Genomic DNA, 20,677 nt, shown 5'->3' on the forward strand with positions numbered 1-20,677 from the left:
TGTGTGAATTCAAATTTTTGCTCAACTCTGTATGAAAGATTTCAGGACTTTGTAACACCAAATGCTTTGCTGTATTGAGATTTTTTATTTGAAGTTTCCTGTGTTCCTTCAGCATTCGGTAATGCTAAGACCATACGCAATGACAACTCCAGCCGATTTGGGAAATACATTGACATTCACTTCAACAAGAGGGGAGCTATCGAAGGGGCAAAGGTCGAGCAGTACTTGCTTGAAAAATCAAGAGTTTGCAGACAGGTGAGAGACTGAGGATGGCCAGAATGTGTTTCGTGCGGGTCTCTTTATCATGCTATTGATTATGGTGATGTCGGTGATGAGATTACATTTGATTGTCTTTGTAGGCAGCCGATGAGAGGAACTACCATATATTCTACTGTATGCTTGCAGGCATGAGCCCTGATCAGAAGACTAAATTAGGGCTGGGCCTGGCCAAAGACTACATTTATCTTACTATGGTGAGGGCATGTTTTTTATCAGCACATACTAATGCACTTTTACACAATTTTTTTGTATATTATGAAAGCATTGAATAGACCGTTTCCTTTAAAGAAATAGTGCCCCAGAAATGAAAATTCTCATGTTGTTTTGGACCTATTTAACTTTTTATTTTTATTTTGTGGAACACAAAATGTGATTTTTTTATTTTTATTTTTATTTTTCTTTGAATAATATTCTCTGCTCTGTTGCATATAATGAAAGTGAATGGAGACAAGGTCTTCCAAGAAGTCATATTAACTACTTTTATGATCATTTTATGGTCATTTTGGAGCTTTAAAGTAACCAGCCCATTTTCAGTTCCATTAAATTGGGGAAAAAAGCAGCAAGAACATTCTTTAGAATTTCTACTTTTGTGTTCCTGTGAAATACATTCATTCAGATTTGTGGAACACCATGAGGAAGAGTACATGATGAATGATCATTTTTGGTACTATTCCTTAATATATGAGCCAAAACATTATGAGCAGTCACAGGTTAAGCAAATGGTATATTAAGGTCTTGGTAGAATAGATGCGAGTGTCAGAACTGGACCTTGGAGCAGGTTGCCTTGTCCGATGCATCGCATTTTCTTTAACATCACATGGAAGAATGGCCTTGTACGTGTGCACCATTTACCTAAGGGAAGTGATAGCACCAGTCTGGCCATTCATGTGAACATAAATTTGACATGTTCCACCTACCTAAACATTGTTGCAGACCAGGTACACTCCTTCATGACAGTGGTGTTCCTTGGTGGAAGTGATGCCTTTCAGCAGGATGTTCCACCCTGCCACACCGCACACATTTTTCAGGAATCTTTTGAGGAACATGATGAAGAATTCGAGGTGTTGTCCTGGCCTCCAAATTCCCCAGATCTCAATCTGATGCATCTTTGGGATGTGCCAGACCAACAAATTTGATCCACGGCAGCTCCACCTTGCAACCTACATGACTTGAAGGATCTACTGCTAACATTTTGGTGTCCGATACCACAGGACACCTTTAGGAGTCTTGTATTGTCCATGCCTCGGTGGGTCAGTGCTGCCAAAACGGATGGAGGACAAACAGCATATTAGGCAGGTGGTCATAATGTTTTGGCTCATCAGTTGTACGTAAACTGTATATATACCTTGCTCACTGATAGCTGTTTAATAGTGTATTTAGAGAGAGTGTGTGTAAAAGGCAGCGTGTTCGCATCCGCTGTGTTCTTCTCTCTTGGCCTGTCGTCCAGGGAAACTGTACGGTCTGTGAGGGGAGGGATGATTTGAAGGAGTACTCAAGCATTCTGTCAGCCATGAAAGTCTTGATGTTTACTGACACAGAAAACTGGGAGATCTCCAAACTGCTGGCTGCCATCCTGCATATGGGCAACATGCGCTTTGAAGGTAGAAGGTGTTATTAATAACTGTCATCCAAACGCACGCCAGGCTAGCTAAATAGCATGTTTCTTTTGTGTTGCCCCAACAGCTCGAACCCTGAAGAACTTGGATACCTGTGTAGTGGTTCGCTCACCTGACCTGGCCAAAGCAGCCACTCTGTTAGAGGTGAGGCGCATGTCAACATAAAGTTACATTATCAGCCCTCCATATTTGTCTAAGTGAAACTTAGAAGCTCATTTCCACCTCAAAGTGAGGGAAAAAAATGTTAAGATAATTGCAACTTGTGATTGTTTCCCATTATTGCGACTATATTTCGCATTTGCAACTTTTTTCTAATAATTGTGAGATCTTTATATCTGACAGTATGACTATTTCGTATTATAAACTTTATATTCAAAGCTGAGAAAACTGCTATTTTTTCATTGAAATTAATTGAATGGTGAAACGTGAGCCTCCAATAAAAGAATGGAGCCAGGCCTGAATAGCTTTTTGACTATTGTTCCACATTAATAGACCACACGGCATAAGAAGAAATGGACAGCCATTTCAGAGAAATATTGTGCACTGATGAACTGTGCAGAATAAAGAATGTGTATTAAAGGACGTGTATGTAAGATTGTGGTCAAAACTGGTACTGCAATCACTTTCAAATGACTGTAGAGCGGTGTATCCCCTCTCCACCTCACCCCGACTCGAGGTTGCCAGATAGGCTGCAGGATCCGTTTGTAGCTGTGGTAACGAGAAGATCTGGCAACCCGGATGCCCAAACACTACTGACTTCGTGATTGGTCGATAGGTGGAGGATGGAGCTTCAGGCCAAAACACAACATGTCAACATCAACATCAGTTGAGGGTTGCAGCAAAAACTATTAAATGACAATATCCTGTCAGTGATATAAGTATTTGAAATGAACATGATTTCATAAGGTCTAGTGACATATAAGGGCCATTTTATGATTAATTGAAATACATTTCTTACATATAGTTCCTTTAAGTAAAAGGTCCTTGCATTGCACTAACTCTGTAAATGTTGTTTAGACTTGGTTTAATCCCATTTTTGCATCAGTGTATTGGAGTCTTGGAGCCGCTGTTACTTGAAGGGGTTTGTTCTGCTGTCTTGTTGAGATTCATCTCTCTCTTTAGCTCTTCTGTACTGTGTTATCCGTGCAGTTGAGGGAGGGGAGTCTGAGATAAATGCAGTCATTAGTGAGCATCAGACTTTTATTCTAATGTTATTATCGTAGACACTGGCACAGCGTGACGAGTCTGCTTAGACTTCTTGCCGGCAGCACTCCACTGTCAGTCTTTTCGATTTCTACGTCTGTCTCTGTTTCCACTGTCCAAAATCTTAGTTCTGTTCAGTTTGATTTAAACTGCTGTGGCAGTGCTGGATTTCAAAACCATTTTCTTTGTTTGCGTCTGCCCCCTGGTGGCAAGACATAAAAGTTCTCAAGAGCAGTCAGAATGAAGGTTTGAGAATCCAATAATTTCTTTTAACTAAATATATAATTAGGCTTAATAATAGTTATGTAGAGTAACATATTCAACTTAATATTATTATGAATACATTTATGAATTAGTCCTCTTAGTAATAATATTCAATATTTTATTATGTTGGCTTAAATAGAATAATTAGCATCAACAGATAGCAATATAATATGAAGAATTATATTATAAATAGACATTTGTGCTAAATGCACAAGGTTTATTTTGGGACAGTAATTTATTTGAATGAACTAAATACAACATCAGATATGTTTTTTCTGTTTTGGGACAAACTATTTTCATATGTATATTTAGCCTATATTTTACTATTTTTGAACATTACACATCTTTACATTGTATCACAATAATAAATACTCTAATAGGTGGACCCTCAGGATGTCATGACATGTCTGACCACACGTACACTGATCACCAGGGGCGAGAGTGTGTCCACTCCTCTCAGTGTGGACCAGGGGCTGGATGTCCGGAATGCCTTTGTCAAGGTAAGTTTGTTCACAATCCATAAATGATCCAGTTTTGATTCTCAATTTGTCACAGAATTCGTCAATATCCTCTAAGTGGAATATTTTTGTCTCCATCAGGGAATCTATGGGAGATTGTTTGTGTGGATAGTGGAAAAAATCAATGCCGCCATCTTTAGGGTCCCTTCCACAGAAAGCAAGACTATCCGTAGGTCTATAGGCCTGCTTGACATTTTCGGCTTTGAGAATTTCACTATTAATAGGTGAGTATTAGTAAAAAATAAAATTTTAGACCATTTTTATTACAGCATTATCAAACGAGTACTAATCTAGTTTATTCCTGCTGTAGTTTTGAGCAACTGTGCATCAACTTTGCAAACGAGAACCTGCAGCAGTTCTTCGTCCGCCACGTTTTCAAAATGGAACAGGAGGAGTACAACCTGGAGGACATCAACTGGCTTCACATCGAATTCACAGACAACCAGGATGCTTTGGACATGATTGCCATGAAACCTATGAATATCATTTCCCTTATTGATGAGGAGAGCAAGTTTCCAAAGGTAAAGTTGGAATTTTGTTTCTGTGCTGTATGTTTGGATTATAAATTGGATTATAATGTCCATAGAGCAACGCAGAACATTGCTGGTTCGGTTCTGAGCATCTTTATTTTGTTATGTTGAGTTGAATGGAGGATATCTAGCCATGTTGCATGTCCGTGACTTGCTGTTGTGTTTCTTAGGGAACAGATGCTACCATGCTGAACAAGCTAAACTCCCAGCACAAACTTAATACCAACTACATCCCCCCTAAGCACAGTCATGAGACCCAGTTTGGCATTCAGCACTTTGCTGGAGTGGTGCACTATGAAACTAAAGGTACACACTACTGAATTATACAGTTTATTTACAAATTAGAGACTATACATTTATAATGATTTAAAAATGTATGTATTTTCATAAATATAATATATAGTAATATATTTTAAAATGCATTAAATGATGCACTTTTCTTCTTTTGAAATCAAGTAATCTTACTGACCCCAAACTTGTGAATGGTATTATAGATAAGGGATAATTCACGGAACGCTGTGCATTAAATGATTCCACCCGTCGCAAAGCAAAGGAAATCGTTTAATGCACAGCTAGCCATGGTTTATTCCGCTTATACCATGGTAATTTTCCAACATTGACATCTTAAAGCTACAACTGATATTTGCAGCGTAATATTTGACCGGAAGGGTAAAATTGACTTAAAAATTTAATCCAGCATTCTGCCCGCTTTGAATCCGGCACAGAGGTTGTGCATTAAATTACAATTTAACAATTTGAATGAAGGAATTATAGCATTTATTTAAATAAGTTTTTGAGAGAGATTCGTACCTGTGTCTGGTCAGCGTCACTCTCTATTAACAACAAAGAAGTGTGTTTATTACTTCAAAATAGCGATTTAACCCCATCATTGCTAAGAAATATAATGTAGTAATCCATTAGCAAAGCTTCTTGTATTACTAAAAATCGCAGGGCAGTGTTGATAACAAGTTTCTGTGCTCCTGATTTTGTGTGTGTGCGCAGCGCGATCTCCTCTCTCTGTATACAAGTGACGTATAGCCATGTGTATGCGCTTCAATGAAAACAATAATGTTGTGCATTATTGTTTATTAATATAAAATAGTGATTCAGCTGACTTGGAACTACCTGTGCATTAAACGGTTTTACTGTACACCTTCCAGCCAATTTAGAATCGAGTATTCAGACAGACCAGGGTATAAATAATATCATATAATATATATTATTTTGCTTATTTAAGTTAACATGATCCCCTCTTGGTTCATTGTTCAGGTTTCCTGGAGAAAAACCGAGACAGCCTCCACAGTGACATCATCCAGCTTGTGCACTCGTCCAAAAACAAGTTCATCAAGCAGATCTTCCAAGCTGATGTTGCTATGGTGATGCCCTTTTCCAATACTGAATCCATATTTGCTCAGAATTAAAATGCTCACGACATGCCAGCGAGGCCGCACACATCTCTGAGGGCCAAATGCTGGCCATGCAGGTTTATGTGAGGTTTGCATATTAAAAGGAAAGGAATGTGGTAGAATATTGCCCTTGGGGGAGACAACACTGTGAACGAAAGAAGTGACAATACTAATCAGTAAATGTTCAACTGAGGCTTTAACATGACTCTATGTGACAGTGTCAGCACCGTCTGACTAACCCTGCTGCTGTAACTCACTCTCTCTGTGGTGATGTCAGCCCTAATCTCTTCTGGCTGATTCTCAGCAGACTTGGCTAACAGCAGTCAATTCTCTCTCTCTCTCTCTCTCTCTCTCTCTCTCTCTCTCTCTCTCTCTCTCTCTCTCTCTGCTATCCTCTGTCTGTCTCTCAATCTCTTACCTTATTTTTGGCCTCAGTTTCTATGTGGCTATTTGGAGCCCACTGCATCCCTTCAAAAGGTACGGTAATGGTGTGGTTTGTGTCCCTCTCAGACTCCTATTCAACTACAATTTCTCAATAGTCCCTTGCTAAACTCGTTCCTGTGTTTTTTTTTCTCATTTGGAAATGGTTTCTGTTGAAGTAGTGGGCAAGGACACGCTGACAGAATAATTTTATAGCAGTGGCATTATTCTCCAGATGAATTGAGTAAAAGAGCCAATCATCACAGAGAGATTCTGTTTCAAGTTAGATGCTGCTTGTTCTCAGTGGTGTTTTTCAGCATTTCAGTGTTTTTTTTTTTTTTTTGCAAGAGTGAAATTCCATTTACTCATTTTCCTGGCACTGTGTGGGATTGGAAAAGAGGGAAACTAGCACTAGATTACTTTTTCTCTTCACAATGCCTTCTTAAAAGCATTTGCATAACAGCAAGAGAAAGGGTACATTGAGGATAAAAGCAACGAATGAAGATCCAGAAGAAACGTGATAAGCGAGGGAGAAAGTATGAAAGAATGACATTTATAAGAGGCAGGAAAGAAAGAAGAAATGATTGGACCAAAAAAGGGCCACACAGAAAGGTGATTTGGTGTTTTTGTGATGTGCAGAGTGTGGGTATTTGTTGTAGCTTTTTGTGTGATGTGCGTTTGTGAGGTGCGTATTTGTGTGTATGTGGTAGCAAAGGTCCTTTTAATTTTCTGTGTGGTCAATGGGAGAATTTCTGTGTTTTCAGGGAATGGAGACAAGGAAGCGCTCCCCGACTCTGAGCAGTCAGTTTAAGCGCTCACTGGAGCTTCTCATGAGGACGCTGAGCGTGTGTCAGCCTTTTTTTGTACGCTGTATCAAACCCAATGAGCTCAAAAAGCCTATGGTGAGTAGATTCATATTTCTGTTAGTTTGGATAGATGTAGACTTTTAAAAGAGGGCAAAAGAATAATGATGACGTGAAGGCCGGGTTCAAGTCTGTTAACAGATGTTTCACTTGCCCATTAATCATGTAAATGTGTTTTTTTGCTTTACAAACTGTTTTATAGACATTATGTAGCTGTATAATTTCTATCTTTTAGAACTCTAAAAATATATTCATTAGTATTTTTTTTATTTACAACCTCTCTTCATGGGACAAGTGGTGTGGTTTGGATTTGAATTTTAGTAATGGATATACAGTCTTGCTCAAAAGTGTACACACCCCTTGCAGAACACCCCTTGAGTCCCTCAATTGTCCTCAGTGTGAAAAGATGGATCTCAAAATCATAAAGTCACTGCTGGAAAGGGTTCAAATTTGCAAAAGATGCTGAATAAAAACTGAAAAATTGGCAGGACCTGAAGGATTTTTCTGAAGAACATCGGGCAGTTTAACTGCTCCGGACAAACAAGGAATATTTATAAAAAATAACATGCATTTTGTTTGATCCCTCTTATTCTGTTAAAATTATTTACATTTTTACAGATTCTGTAAGGGGTGTGTAAACTTTTGAGTAAGACTAGCATAAAACTAGTTCAATTTTTGTTAGGTTTATTACGAAAACTGTTATATATGTTAAGATTAAATTATATATTGTGTAAATAGAGGTTCTAATCCTAATTTTGCTCATTAAAAAGTTTCCTGTTGAGCCTTGAATACCAGCCCTGGTTCTTTCCTCTACAGATGTTTGATAGTGGACTCTGTGTCAGGCAGTTACGCTACTCTGGGATGATGGAGACTATCCGCATACGCAGAGCTGGATATCCCATACGCTACACGTTCGCTGAGTTTGTGGACCGTTATCGGGTCCTTATGCCTGGGGTTAAACCAGCCTTCAAACAGGCGAGTCTAAAGCGTTACTAATGCAGTCAACAGATGTGACTTGCAGCTTATGTTGTTAGCTTGACAGCTTTATTCAAAGCTGTTAGAATTGCTAGATATTACTTGACAAGTGCTGACAATTTGCTATGAGGAGGTAGCTTTGAATCTCTGTTCTCTTACAGGAAGATCTGCGTGGGACCTCTCAACGCATTGTTGTGTCAGTTCTGCAGAAAGATGATGACTGGCAGATAGGAAAAACAAAAATCTTTCTAAAGGTTTGCCACAAATAAGCATTTTTTTTTTTTTTAAGATTTTGGTGTTTTAGAATTGTTACAAATGATATACTTGGTCTGTATTTGCTGTAGGATCATCATGACATGCAGCTGGAAATCGAAAGAGATAAAACCATTACTAACAAAGTCATTTTCATCCAGAAGGCTGTGAGAGGTGTGAAAGCAAGGTACGAGAAAAAGAAAGCGTGAAGAAAAGCAGACAAAAAATACAAATAAATTCTGATATGTATCTGTCTGTTTTGTTTACCAGAACTAACTTCCTGAAGGTTAGAAGGGCTGTGACATTAATCCAGCGAATATGGAGAGGTTATATTGCCAGAAAGCACTATGCTGTGGTGAGTTGGCGTGCTGTCTGTGAAACCTAAGCAGACGTAATCTGTTCTGACGTTTTGTCTGATTGTAATTTTTCCTTCTTTCCAGATGCGTGTAGGTTTCTTACGGCTTCAGGCCTTGTACAGGTCACGGAAGCTGTACCTGGCGTATCAAGCGGCCAGGACTCGCATCACCCTGCTCCAGGCCTGGTCCCGTGGCTTCCTGGTGCGGCGGACTTTCTCCAAGCGCTTCCATGCGGTCCTGATCATCCAGGCTTACGCACGAGGAATGATAGCGCGTAGACTGTGCAAGCATCTCAAACTGGAGGTAAATCTGTATATGTCTCTTTGTCTATCATCTGTATGTCAAGTCAACTTTATTTCTATAGCGCTTTTACAATGGCCATTGTTTCAAAGCAGCTTCACAGTGTCAAACAGGACAATATTGCAGCAAAATTTGATTTGGCTGTACAGTCATTCTGGAGAAAACGGTGATGTTATCAGCTCATTTCAATTTATCATATAGCGACAATGTGGGCAGATCACTAATAAAGGTGCTACAGTTAATTTATTTGGATATTTAGTTGAAAAATTTTGTTGAAATTTCAGTGTCCCTAACTGAGCAAGCAAAGCCAAAGGCGACAGTGGCAAGAAACCAAAACTCCACCAGGGCATGACAGACATAAATAAACCTAGGGAGAAACCAGACTCAGTCGGGGTGCCAGTTCTCCTCTAGCCTATTAACAGTGTTTGATTATTATTCTGGCAACCTTACAGGTCAGAAATCATATTAGTTCAGAATATTCGAAAGTTCGGGGTATAATGCAAGAGATGAGATTATTGAGGATGATGAGTCGATTACACAAAAATATGAATCTTTGAAGGATCAGATTCATCGTCATCTGTCTATCTCTGTCTGTCTGTAACTGTCCGTCTGTCTGTCTGTATCATCTGTCTGTCTGTGTCATCTGTCTGTCTATGATCTATCTCTGTCTATCTGTCACTGTCTGTCTGTCTCACTGTCTATCATCTGATTCTCTGTCTATTGTCTGTCTGTCTGTTTGTCTGTCTGTCTATCATCTGTCTTTTTGTCTACCTATCATCTGTCTGTCTATCGGTCACTGTCTGTCTATCATCTGTTTATCTGTCTATTGTCTGTCTGTTTGTCTGTCTGTCTATCATCTGTCTGTTTGTCTGTCTATCATCTGTCTTTTCAACCGTCTACCATTTGTCTGTCTATCTGTCACTGTCTGTCTGTCTCACTGTCTATCATCTGATTCTCTTGTCTGTTGTCTGTCTGTCTTTTTGTCTATCTATCATCTGTCTGTCTATCGGTCACTGTCTGTCAATCATCTGTTTCTCTGTTTATTGTCTGTCTGTCTATCATATGTCTGTCTTTCTGTCACTGTCTGTCTATCTATCATCTGATTCTCTGTCTATTGTCTATCTGTCTGTCTGTCTATCATCTGTCTGTCTATCATCTGTCTTTTTGTCTGTCTATCATCTGTCTGTCTATTGGTCACTGTGTGTCTATCATCTGTTTCTCTGTCTGTTGTTTGTCTGCCTGTCTGTCTGTCTGTCTATCATCTGTCTGTCTGTCTCTGTTTATTATCTCTCTGTCTGTCTCTGTCTATATGTCTGTCTATCATCTGTCTGTTTGTTTGTCTCTATCATCTGTCTGTCTGTCTCTCGGTCTATCATCTGTCTGTCTGTTTGACTGTCTCTCTGTCTATCATCTGTCAGTCTGTTTGACTGTCTCTGTCTACCATCTGTCTGTCTGTCTGTCTCTTTCTGTCTATATGTCACTGTCTGTCTATCTGTCTGTCACTGTCTATCTAGCTAGCTAGCTAGTTATCTATTATCTGTCTGTCTGTCTCTTTGTCTATCTGTCTGTCTGTCAGAGATGGACAAATACTTCCTATCTACCCTCTTTTTCTAGTTATTTGTGTAGTAAAAAAAAGTTTGTACTCTCTCTATGTTTAGAGGGAGCGACGTTTAGAAGCCGAGCAGCAGCGTCTGGATGAAGAGGAGCGTCTGAAGAACCAGATGACGGTGCGCAGGGCTCGGGCAGAGGCGGCGAGGAAGCACCAGGAACGTCTGGCCCAGCTCGACCGAGAGCAGGAGGAGAGAGAGCAGGCGGAGCGGAATGAGACACGGAGGAAAAGGGAGCTTCTGGAGCAGATGGAGAGAGAAAAACTGGAACCGGTCAACGACTCCGAAATGGTGGACAAGATGTTTGGATTCCTGGGCATTGCCAACTCCCTTCCCAACCTGGAGGGTGAAGCACCAGAAGGGTTTGAGGTGCAGAACTTTGCAACTATTAAACCCTGTAATGAGTAACCTACCCTTGCCGGGATTGCATGCTATCTTAGTTTTCTTTTTGTTTGGATGCAACAGGATCTAGAGAATGTTCCGAGACAGTTTGAGGAAGTCATTAATGAGCCTCTTCCACTTCCTGACGATGAAGAGGAAGACCTATCGGAGTACAAGTTTGCAAAGTTTGCTGCAACCTACTTTCAAGGAAATGCCACGCATGTGTATACACGGCGGCCACTGAAACAACCGTTGCTGTTTCATGAGGATGAAGGAGATCAGCTAGTAAGCTTTATTATTTTATTATTTAAAATGATTATTTATAATAATAAAGTTGATTATTAGATTTCATTGTCTTTGCTCACAGGTTTACTGTATAATATTTGAGCTGTGTTGCCTGTATCATGGTTCTTTTGTGTTTTTAGGCTGCTCTGGCTGTGTGGATCACTGTGTTGAGGTTTATGGGAGATCTTCCTGAGCCCAAATACCATATCAGCATTAGTGACGGCACTGAGAAGATTCCAGTTATGACTAAAATCTATGAGACGTTGGGAAAGAGGACCTACAAAAGGGAGCTGCAGGCCCTACAGGTGGATGAGGAGGTGAGACAAGTAAAAATAAGAATTAATAGTTACATCATCAAAATTATATATAATGGTAATTGTGTATTAAGTTGTTTAAAAGTTAATGTATTCAAACAAACATGAAATAATAATGAACAATAGTCTATTTATTTATACATTAACCTAGACTAGTAAATACTGTAAAAAAAAAAAAAAAGCATTGTTCTTCATTAGTTAATAATGGCATGATAATGTTAACAGAACAGGCTTAAGCCTTGTTGTAGTATTACCGATGTGACATATGAAAGTTTTCTCTCATTGTTCCCAGAGTTCCACTACTGACATCCAGAAGAGGAACAGCGTACGGCACAAGCTGGTGTCCCTTACATTAAAGAGGAAATCAAAGATAACAGAGGAGGTACATAGCAAATAATCCATTACATTTCCTAATAGCTGAAGTCATTCTGTGCCTCTAGTGGGACCAAAAGCTAATGCAAAAAAATATGTGTTCAAGCCCTCCCCCTGTCTCTCAGTCAAATAAATAGTCCTGACCCCAAATGTAAAGTCTTTTTATGCTCACCAAGGCTGCATTTAATAAAAACACCACATATTGTAAAATAGTATTACAGCTAAATAACCATTTTTCTATTTTTAAATATTATAAAATGTGAATTTGCAGCATTATTACTCCAGTCTTCAGTGTCACATGATCCTTTGTGCTGCTTAATATTTTTGTGGAAACTGATACATTATTTTCTTTAAAGGTGGGGTAAGTGCTATCTGGTAACCATTGTTGGTATTTCAAATCACCAAAACAAACATTCCCCTACCCCCAAAAGGGTCTTGCCCCTATTTTGATAGCGCCGCCCCACACATACCTAACCCAGAGGCATCAACGGCTATGGCAGAATCTCTGTGTATCTAATCCAGGTCGAATATTCAATGAAAAAGTCATCCCTTCTATCACGAGCAAGACAGTCCAACTAACGAACATATTACAATTATGACAAGATTAGAGTTACAGCGATCACAAAAACACACACAAACTGTTCTCATGAACAACTCTATAGTACACAAGCACAAAGTCTAGCTAATGACATATTACAATTATGACAAGATTAGAATCATAGCGATCACAAAATCACAAACTGTTCTCATGAACAACTCTATAGCACACAAGCTGACAGTCCAACTAACGACATATTACAATTATGACAAGATTAGAGATAGCGATCAAACAGTTCTCATGAACAACTCTATAGAACACAAGCACGACAGTCCAGCTAACGGCATATTACAATTATGGCTGGATAAGGGTTATATAGATCATGAAAAGAGTAAGCAAACATATATTAGGAGTATAGTATCTTACTTGTTGGAGACATTGTGTGAGCTGATGCTTGAAGCACACAGTGAGGAGATTTAGATGCTCCATACGGTGTGGAAATGAACGGGTCTTTATCGTCGCTGAAGTGACACACAATGCGATCGCAAATGGACTAACAAGTGAACATGACACACGAGCATAGTCAAGCAGCATATATTAGGCTAGTTCTCGGCTAATGTCCGTCATGTGTGGCTCGTGTGTTTTGAATAATGCCGTGCACAGAGTGAGACCGAGCACTCTTCTCACCATCAATAGTAGACACGCCCTTTACCTGCTGATTGGCTACAAGTTTGTTATTCCACTCGGCCCGTGTCCTTTTTCTAAAACGGTTTTGAAATAAGACTTACCCCACCTTTAAAGATCAGTTATTTGAAATAGAAATCTTTTGTTACATTATAGATGTCTTTACTGTTTTCCTGGGCTGAATAAAAGTAAACAGTAATGAATTAAGCTATTGCTGCGTCTGTTAGGTGACCAGACGACTGACAGACAGTGATTACAGTCTACAGGGAAACAGCATGCTGGAAGACCGACCCACCTCCAATTTAGAGAAGCTCCACTTTATCATTGGCAATGGCATTTTACGCCCTGCTCTCAGGTCATCACATGGCAAATGCATTATTGTTGGCTTACTAGCACATTGTATCTGAATTGTAAAGCATCTGGATTTGTTTCCTCTCTCAGAGATGAGATCTACTGTCAGATCTGTAAACAGCTGAGCCAGAACACATCCAAAAGCAGCCATGCCCGCGGCTGGATCCTGCTTTCCCTCTGTGTGGGCTGCTTTGCGCCTTCAGAAAAATTTGTCAAAGTAAACAAAACACTACATTTTTATTTTTGCATTAGTCAGCAGGAAATAAGATCTGATACATTCTTAATTATCGTAATGATCCTAAACCAAAATAATTCATAATGGTGGTGTATCATTGGTCCAACTCTTGTGTCTTTATCCATATTTTCTATAGTATCTGCGGACATTTATTACCAGTGGGCCGCCTGGTTATGCTCCTTATTGTGAGGAGAGACTGAGAAGAACGCTTGTGAATAAAACAAGAACTCAGCCTCCTTCTTGGCTTGAGCTGCAGGTATTTTAGGACCCAAAAAAGCCAGTAGAATTCACTCTGGGAAAATGTACTGGAAAATATGAATTTTTTGACTGCATTTCTTTTCCTTTCCTCCTCCAGGCCACTAAATCTAAGAAACCCATCATGTTACCGGTGACCTTTATGGACAGCACCACTAAGACCCTGCTGACTGACTCCGCCACCACAGCAGAAGAGCTCTGCAATGCTCTGTCAGACAAAATCGGCCTGAAGGATCGTTTTGGCTTCTCCTTATACATTGCTCTTTTTGATAAGGTACATTAATGCACATTCAGACTTTCCAACAGCCATTGCTCCAGTCTTCAGTGTCACATGATCCTTCAGAAATCATTCTAATATGCTGATATCAGTCTCAATAAACAATTCTCATAATTATCAATGTTAAAAACTGTTTTGCTACTTATTTGTGTGGATAATAAAAAACATTTTTTAAATCAGTTTAATGAACGGAAATGTCAAAAGAATGTCAAAAGATTTATTTAATCTTTTCCTGATTAAGACCTCAAACTTTTGAATATGTCCTTATAATCTTATTTATTTAGCCCAATTCAAGACCCTCAAAATGTGCATCCTCCTCAGGTTTCATCCCTGGGCAGTGGGAAGGATCATGTGATGGATGCCGTGTCACAGTGTGAGCAGTACGCCAAAGAGCAGGGTGCTCAGGAGCGCAACGCCCCCTGGAGGCTATTCTTCAGGAAGGAAATCTTCACACCCTGGCACAACCCTGCTGAGGACGGCGTGGCCACTAACCTCATATACCAGCAAATCGTGCGCGGGGTCAAATTTGGAGAGTACCGCTGCGATAGGGTGAGAGCTGCATATTTCACATTGCCCTGTGAGGCCACTCCCACAGCCATCGCTACTGGATTACTGGATCACTTTCCCATCACGTTCATTTTCATAAAATCAGTTCAGTTCGAGAACAGACAGTACAATTAAAAACTGAACCTGTCTGTTCAATATAATGAGTGAGTCGCCAAGCGAGCGTCACAGCACAAACGCTACAGGAGTCAGATTACATTTACCGTCATGAATGAGCTGAATGATCTCTCCTGATGAGAGCTGAGGTAAATGTGGCCGCGCTCGCGACATACATTCACAGCGGGTGTTCAGTCTGGCGCATTTTCAGTTCATGCCTTTGGAAGCTTAACTTTCATAGGAATTCATTTGAGAAGTTTAAACACTCACTTTGCTCCTCCGGCCTCTCCGTTTACATAAATGCCTGCAGCTGCTAGCTGAGCTGTGAGTGCGATCCCACCGCCCTTGCGCGGGTTGAAAATATGCGGAAATAGCTCCCTCTGCTGGCTGTAGTCTTTAGCCTCTGGCCAAAATTTCCTCTGATGATGCAAAATGACAATATTTGCGTCATCTAAAAAAAATTCCCAGAAATAAAATGCATAAATCTCTTGTCTCAGGGGGATATGAGGGGGAAGGAGATTCGAATCATTCGAATATACTCCAGGTTTTCTACTGGTAAAAAACCATATGCTAATCGCTGAAGTAACCCTTTAAATCACTTTCATTAACCAAGCATTTGCATGTGCTCTGTTATCTTAGGAGGAGGACCTGGCTGAGCTGGCCTCTCAGCAGTACTATGTGGACTATGGCTCAGACGTTCAACCAGACCGTCTTCTAAATCTTATTCCATCCTACATCCCGGACCGCGAAATTACTCCCTCCAAGACAGTGGAGAAATGGTCTCAAATGATCATAGCAACTCACATAAAGGTATACATATTTAGTTTCAACACGTACCTTTGTTAGATTAAGTGGGGGAAAAAAGTATTTAGTCTGCCACCAATTGTTCTCCCGGGTTCTCCCACTTAATAAGATGAGAGAGGCCTGTAATTTTCATTATAGGTACACTTCAAATATGAGGGGGGAAAAATCCAGAAAATCACATGTCTGATTTTTAAAGAATTTATTTGCAAAAATGGTGGAAAATAAGTATTTGGTCAATACAAAAGTTCATCTCAATATATTGTTATATACCCTTTGTTGGTCAAATTTTTTCTGTAAGTCGCCATAAGGTTTTTACACACTGTTGCTAATAGTTTGGCCACTTCTGGCCATGCAGATCTCCTCTAGAGCAGTGATGTTTTGGGGCTGTCGCTGGGCAACACGGATTTTCAACTTGATGTATTGCAATACTTTTTTCTCCTTAGTTGGTCAGAACAAAAGAGGATGAGCTACTAACTTGTTCAGATCACATTCTTATGTCGGTCATACTTTCAAACAGTAAAGTCTGTGATTGTGAATGACAGTATGCACACCGGGTGACTGACAGCGCTTCTCCTGACAGCTGCTCATTTGATTGCCGACCGGGGCACTACTCACGTAGAGTTGATAATTCCGCGAATAACTGCAATTGCAGTTTTCGAACAGAGATGGCGATAAAGAGGAAAAACTACGGACTGCAGCTTTAATTTAGCCTAGAAAAGGCATTTTTGACAAGCTGAGGCAGGCTAATACAGCTAGCAACGGCGCTCGCAAACGAAACAAGCTAAACAATTTAAACAAATACAAAAATGTAAAGAGCATGCAGTTTGTCTTATACCTTACATGAATATGTAATACACCAAAATGAATATAAATCAGATCTTCAATTCCCGTGGTATAGCCTATATTTAACGGAGTTCACAGCAATGAAAGCAAAAGATTCAAGATGCATTTTATTTAGCAGCTCATTTCAAATTCAAAGACTGCAATATGAGAGAGCGACCTAAGCACTGGTAAGATCATTTATTAATTTTTATTGAAGATCATTGTGTTTTTGAGAATCTAAGACGTATTGTAAGTTTCATTTACAGCCATTTGCATTGGCTTACTTTACTCATTTGCAGCGATGCGTGTTGCAGCGCCATCATATCTATCTGATTACAACATATAGCCCATAACACGCTCTCACACACGTTTATTTTTTAACCATTTGCCAGGAGTAAAATTTACACATGTGGTTTAAACACCCAGATACATTTACACTTGTTTGGTTTTGTCTGAAATGCTTTCAGACCACCATCTGAATTGATTTGTTTGAGTAATTGGAATTAAATTGGCTACGTCTCGAAAGAATCTCGGAAGGCCTACTCCTGGTCATTTCGCAATCAGATAGATACCTGGTCAGAGAAAACGAATGAAGGAACCAGTTGTAAAAAGGCCATAACTTCTAGCAGCTGAAGGGAATCTAAACCCTGTGCGATCCATGTCTTGACAGTCACGTAAGCTATTATGGTTTCATGTTGTTTCCACCAGCGCAGCACATCTCATTGTTTCTTTTAATTAACAAAATAAATATAAAACTAAGGAGAAGCCTAAAAAAGGCCCGAAGCCCGGCCCGCATTTTAGGTATAACGTGAAAATCGGGCATAAATGCAGGGCTCTAGTGTGAATCTAGGTTCTGTTGTTGAGCTGTTCTGTATGTTCTGCTGTTTGCACAATAAAATAAACACGTGAAAAATGTATTTTTAACGGGTCACAGACACTCTTTTTATGTAATGCCAATTCAATATTATAATCAATTAACGGTAAATAATCGATTAATGAGCATCGGTTGTCAGTCGGGAAAAATAACCGAAATGAGCATCCCTAAGCATAAGCATTCAAAACTTACAGTCTCTCACTTTCACCAATATATATGTGATTTCGATGACATCACTGCACTTCAGCTTCTCCAGATTTTCTGTCCAATCTTATGCTTTCTAGAATCTCGTGTCCCACCCTCAAAAAATGAAGCTGCCGCTAAAATCGATCATATATACTTTTTTTTGTACATGGTGGATGGCAGATAGTGCACATAGTATATGGGATTATATATGGGATAGGGAACGATTCAGACAGTATAAATATGCTTTCCATTGGGTCGAATGAAGCCACAGCATGCACACAGTCTGCTCTGGTTCAGAAACACAATAGCACAGAGAGGATCATATGATGACACGAGTCAGCACATACCAGAACATATCGGGTCCATTCTGCACAAAATGCTATATTTTAAAGAGATAGGGAGGAAATTAGGAAGAAAAATGGTTAGAGATTAGGAGAAAACTGCGGCTTTACCAAGCTCAATGCCTCAGGCAGAGCTGTGATGTAAACAAAACGCTATTGGATATTAGCTTTTAAAAAAGGAGAGGAGCTGTTCGATATGTCCTGACCTGTCTTCCTGTTTCAGTAGAAATTAGGTCAACACATTTAATAATGCTGCATGTTTCAAGGTACTTCAATGGGCCTTAAGAGAGGGAAAATTTAAGAAGATTATGGCACTTTTTGCGTTCCACACTGCTCATTTTTCCCAATGCACATCCGGAGAAAAAGGCACAGGGCAGGCAAGCCGATTTACACGTTGCACTACCCTTCAGCCAGCCGGGAAAGCATGGCACTACCCTTCAGCCACATTAAAAAACACTCATCTGAGTTGATAATCTGAAGATTTGGTGGCATTTTGAGCTTGATGTGAGAAAAGGCTATTAAAAAATCCTAACATTTTTAGACACAAATGTCACCACTTCCTGAGAATGGGTTCACAATTACATGATAGAACAGTATGCATAACTAAACACATCTATTATGAACCTTTTCATTGTAAGTAAACTTGCAGAACTCCACAGTCACAGCACATATCTACACCTATGTCTTCATTACTGTGTCAGGCTGTGTCTGACTCACCTCGCGATACGTTCTCAAGGACAGCAGTCTCATTATCTTACAGCTGTACCTGCGTTTCCACCCAGCACTAATATAATCTCATAGCTATGATTAACTCTGATCTGAAGAGTGTGTATGGATGACCTTCACAGACCCGCTGTCTGCCATTATAGAGTGCAAATGATGGACCCTGAATATCTGAGACATTTCTTTCAACCTCACTTAATGGTCACTGTCATATGGATTTGTAGGTTAAGGTCAGCACTGCTGTCTGTGTGCTAGCTCATAGCGGTTGATGGGACTGAGCAGGTTGAGATTTGATTGACTGTTCTTGTGGGACCATTAATCACATGTTCCTTCTCTCAAGGGATAAGGCCATTTTAATTACCCCTCTGCCTTTCATAGGCTAAAGTGATGGACATGAATGTTTAATAAAGCTGGGGATCAATTTTATGGATCGTTCGAGCAGTGTGGTAATGCATGAGTTTGTTACATTTTCTGTTTATAAGTAGGTGACGAGAGCGAAGGTAATCGCCTCTGAGGTAATTGCCAATATTGTGTTACGCTGAGGGCAAGATATTGACGATTGCATCTCCACAGGGAATCTACACGCAGAAGAAGTTTGACTCGCAGAGAGTGAAGGAAGAGGTTGTGGATTTCGCTCGATTTAAGTGGCCTTTGCTTTTTTCACGCTTCTATGAGGCCTTCAAATTCTCAGGTAAGACTTACAGAGAATAGTTCACTCAAATTAAACTCAAGTCAGTGAGTTGAATAGATCAGTCAGAATTGGGAACTAATCATTTAGACCATTTTCTGAACCGAATCATCTGTTTCTGACTCTCACTTATAAAGATTACTAGATAAAGGAGAACTAGGGCAAATGTTGTTGTTATATTGCAATATGTTTACCAGAATATACTGGTTAAATACTATCTATTAAAATCTATACTATTTATTAAAATTATAAGTATACAAATACGTTTTTACAAACACACTATTACATGATGGAAAAATATGGCATTTTGGAGTCAGATTTAATAAAAATAACTTTTGGTTAACCTGCAAGGCTGTAATAGCATACTTTGAATTTGGAATAATATTTTAACAATTAGCCATTGGTGGAAAACACACTTAACTGGGTTGGCAGTATGAATGTTTATCAGTTCTCCCAATTTCTATGGTGGTTATGGTCCTGATACTTTGGGCTTGAGATGGGAAAATGCTAAAATGTAATAAAAAAGTAAACTAAATTAGCAACATATGGCACAATTTTTGGGGAAATGGGTTTATAATTATTTGATAGAAGAGTTTATATCACCAAGCAAATCTATTTTTAACCTGTTCATTTCAAGTCTGGATGTTAAAATGACTTAAATGTAAGTCTGTTCATCAATTTTAAATATCATTGTCAATATAACAGACATTTCATGTGAGCTTTTTAAAGCTTCTTCTAAAGTCTTTGTAATTTCATGGAAAAAGGTGACTAGTATATTATTCAAAATTTCTTCATTTGTGTTCCATTAAGTTAATCTTTAAATCATAATAAAAGAAATCAGTTGGACATATTGATTTGATAAAAGTCTTGTGAAGCTTAACCATTCTTTCTGTTTGCTCACAGGGCCTAGTCTCCCAAAGAATGATGTTATAGTGGCAGTGAACTGGACTGGAGTCTATTTTGTGGATGAGCAGGAGCAGGTCCTTCTGGACCTTTCTTTCCCAGAGATCACTGCAGTCTCCAGCAGCAGGTGAGTAGCTTATTAAACCAAATTCACTTAATTCGATATAAGTGTTCTCTAAATTGTAATTTTTGGTCAAACTCGTGGGTGCAGAGGTGGAAAGCTTCAGGGACAGAGCTTCACTCTGGCTACCATTAAAGGAGATGAGTACACCTTCACATCCAACAATGCCGAAGACATCCGTGACCTGGTTGTCACCTTTTTAGAGGGCCTGCGTTCTAGGTCAAAGTTTGTGGTGGCCCTGATGGACAGCCATTACCCTGGTGAGCACACATTG

At 39.5% G+C, this 20,677-nt stretch overlaps 1 protein-coding gene across 1 annotated transcript in view; it reads left to right on the forward strand.

The window, feature by feature from the left end:
• The window catches only part of myo7ab (myosin VIIAb), a 47,606-nt gene that overhangs the window by 18,186 nt on the left and 8,743 nt on the right, over positions 1-20,677 (forward strand). Inside the window, exons 8-35 of the mRNA XM_067422699.1 lie at positions 113-255; positions 360-473; positions 1,727-1,880; positions 1,963-2,039; positions 3,743-3,862; positions 3,962-4,104; positions 4,191-4,401; positions 4,581-4,716; positions 5,680-5,786; positions 7,001-7,138; positions 7,916-8,074; positions 8,236-8,328; positions 8,419-8,513; positions 8,597-8,681; positions 8,767-8,985; positions 10,641-10,958; positions 11,055-11,255; positions 11,396-11,572; positions 11,862-11,951; positions 13,391-13,518; positions 13,605-13,731; positions 13,886-14,005; positions 14,105-14,278; positions 14,603-14,830; positions 15,581-15,751; positions 19,265-19,382; positions 20,283-20,409; positions 20,494-20,663. Coding sequence (XP_067278800.1) covers positions 113-255; positions 360-473; positions 1,727-1,880; positions 1,963-2,039; positions 3,743-3,862; positions 3,962-4,104; positions 4,191-4,401; positions 4,581-4,716; positions 5,680-5,786; positions 7,001-7,138; positions 7,916-8,074; positions 8,236-8,328; positions 8,419-8,513; positions 8,597-8,681; positions 8,767-8,985; positions 10,641-10,958; positions 11,055-11,255; positions 11,396-11,572; positions 11,862-11,951; positions 13,391-13,518; positions 13,605-13,731; positions 13,886-14,005; positions 14,105-14,278; positions 14,603-14,830; positions 15,581-15,751; positions 19,265-19,382; positions 20,283-20,409; positions 20,494-20,663 — 4,143 coding nt within the window. The remainder of the gene's footprint in view (positions 1-112; positions 256-359; positions 474-1,726; positions 1,881-1,962; positions 2,040-3,742; positions 3,863-3,961; positions 4,105-4,190; positions 4,402-4,580; positions 4,717-5,679; positions 5,787-7,000; positions 7,139-7,915; positions 8,075-8,235; positions 8,329-8,418; positions 8,514-8,596; positions 8,682-8,766; positions 8,986-10,640; positions 10,959-11,054; positions 11,256-11,395; positions 11,573-11,861; positions 11,952-13,390; positions 13,519-13,604; positions 13,732-13,885; positions 14,006-14,104; positions 14,279-14,602; positions 14,831-15,580; positions 15,752-19,264; positions 19,383-20,282; positions 20,410-20,493; positions 20,664-20,677) is intronic.

This window comes from Pseudorasbora parva, chromosome 18 (assembly GCF_024679245.1).
Source record: "Pseudorasbora parva isolate DD20220531a chromosome 18, ASM2467924v1, whole genome shotgun sequence".
NCBI classification, from domain to species: domain Eukaryota; kingdom Metazoa; phylum Chordata; class Actinopteri; order Cypriniformes; family Gobionidae; genus Pseudorasbora; species Pseudorasbora parva.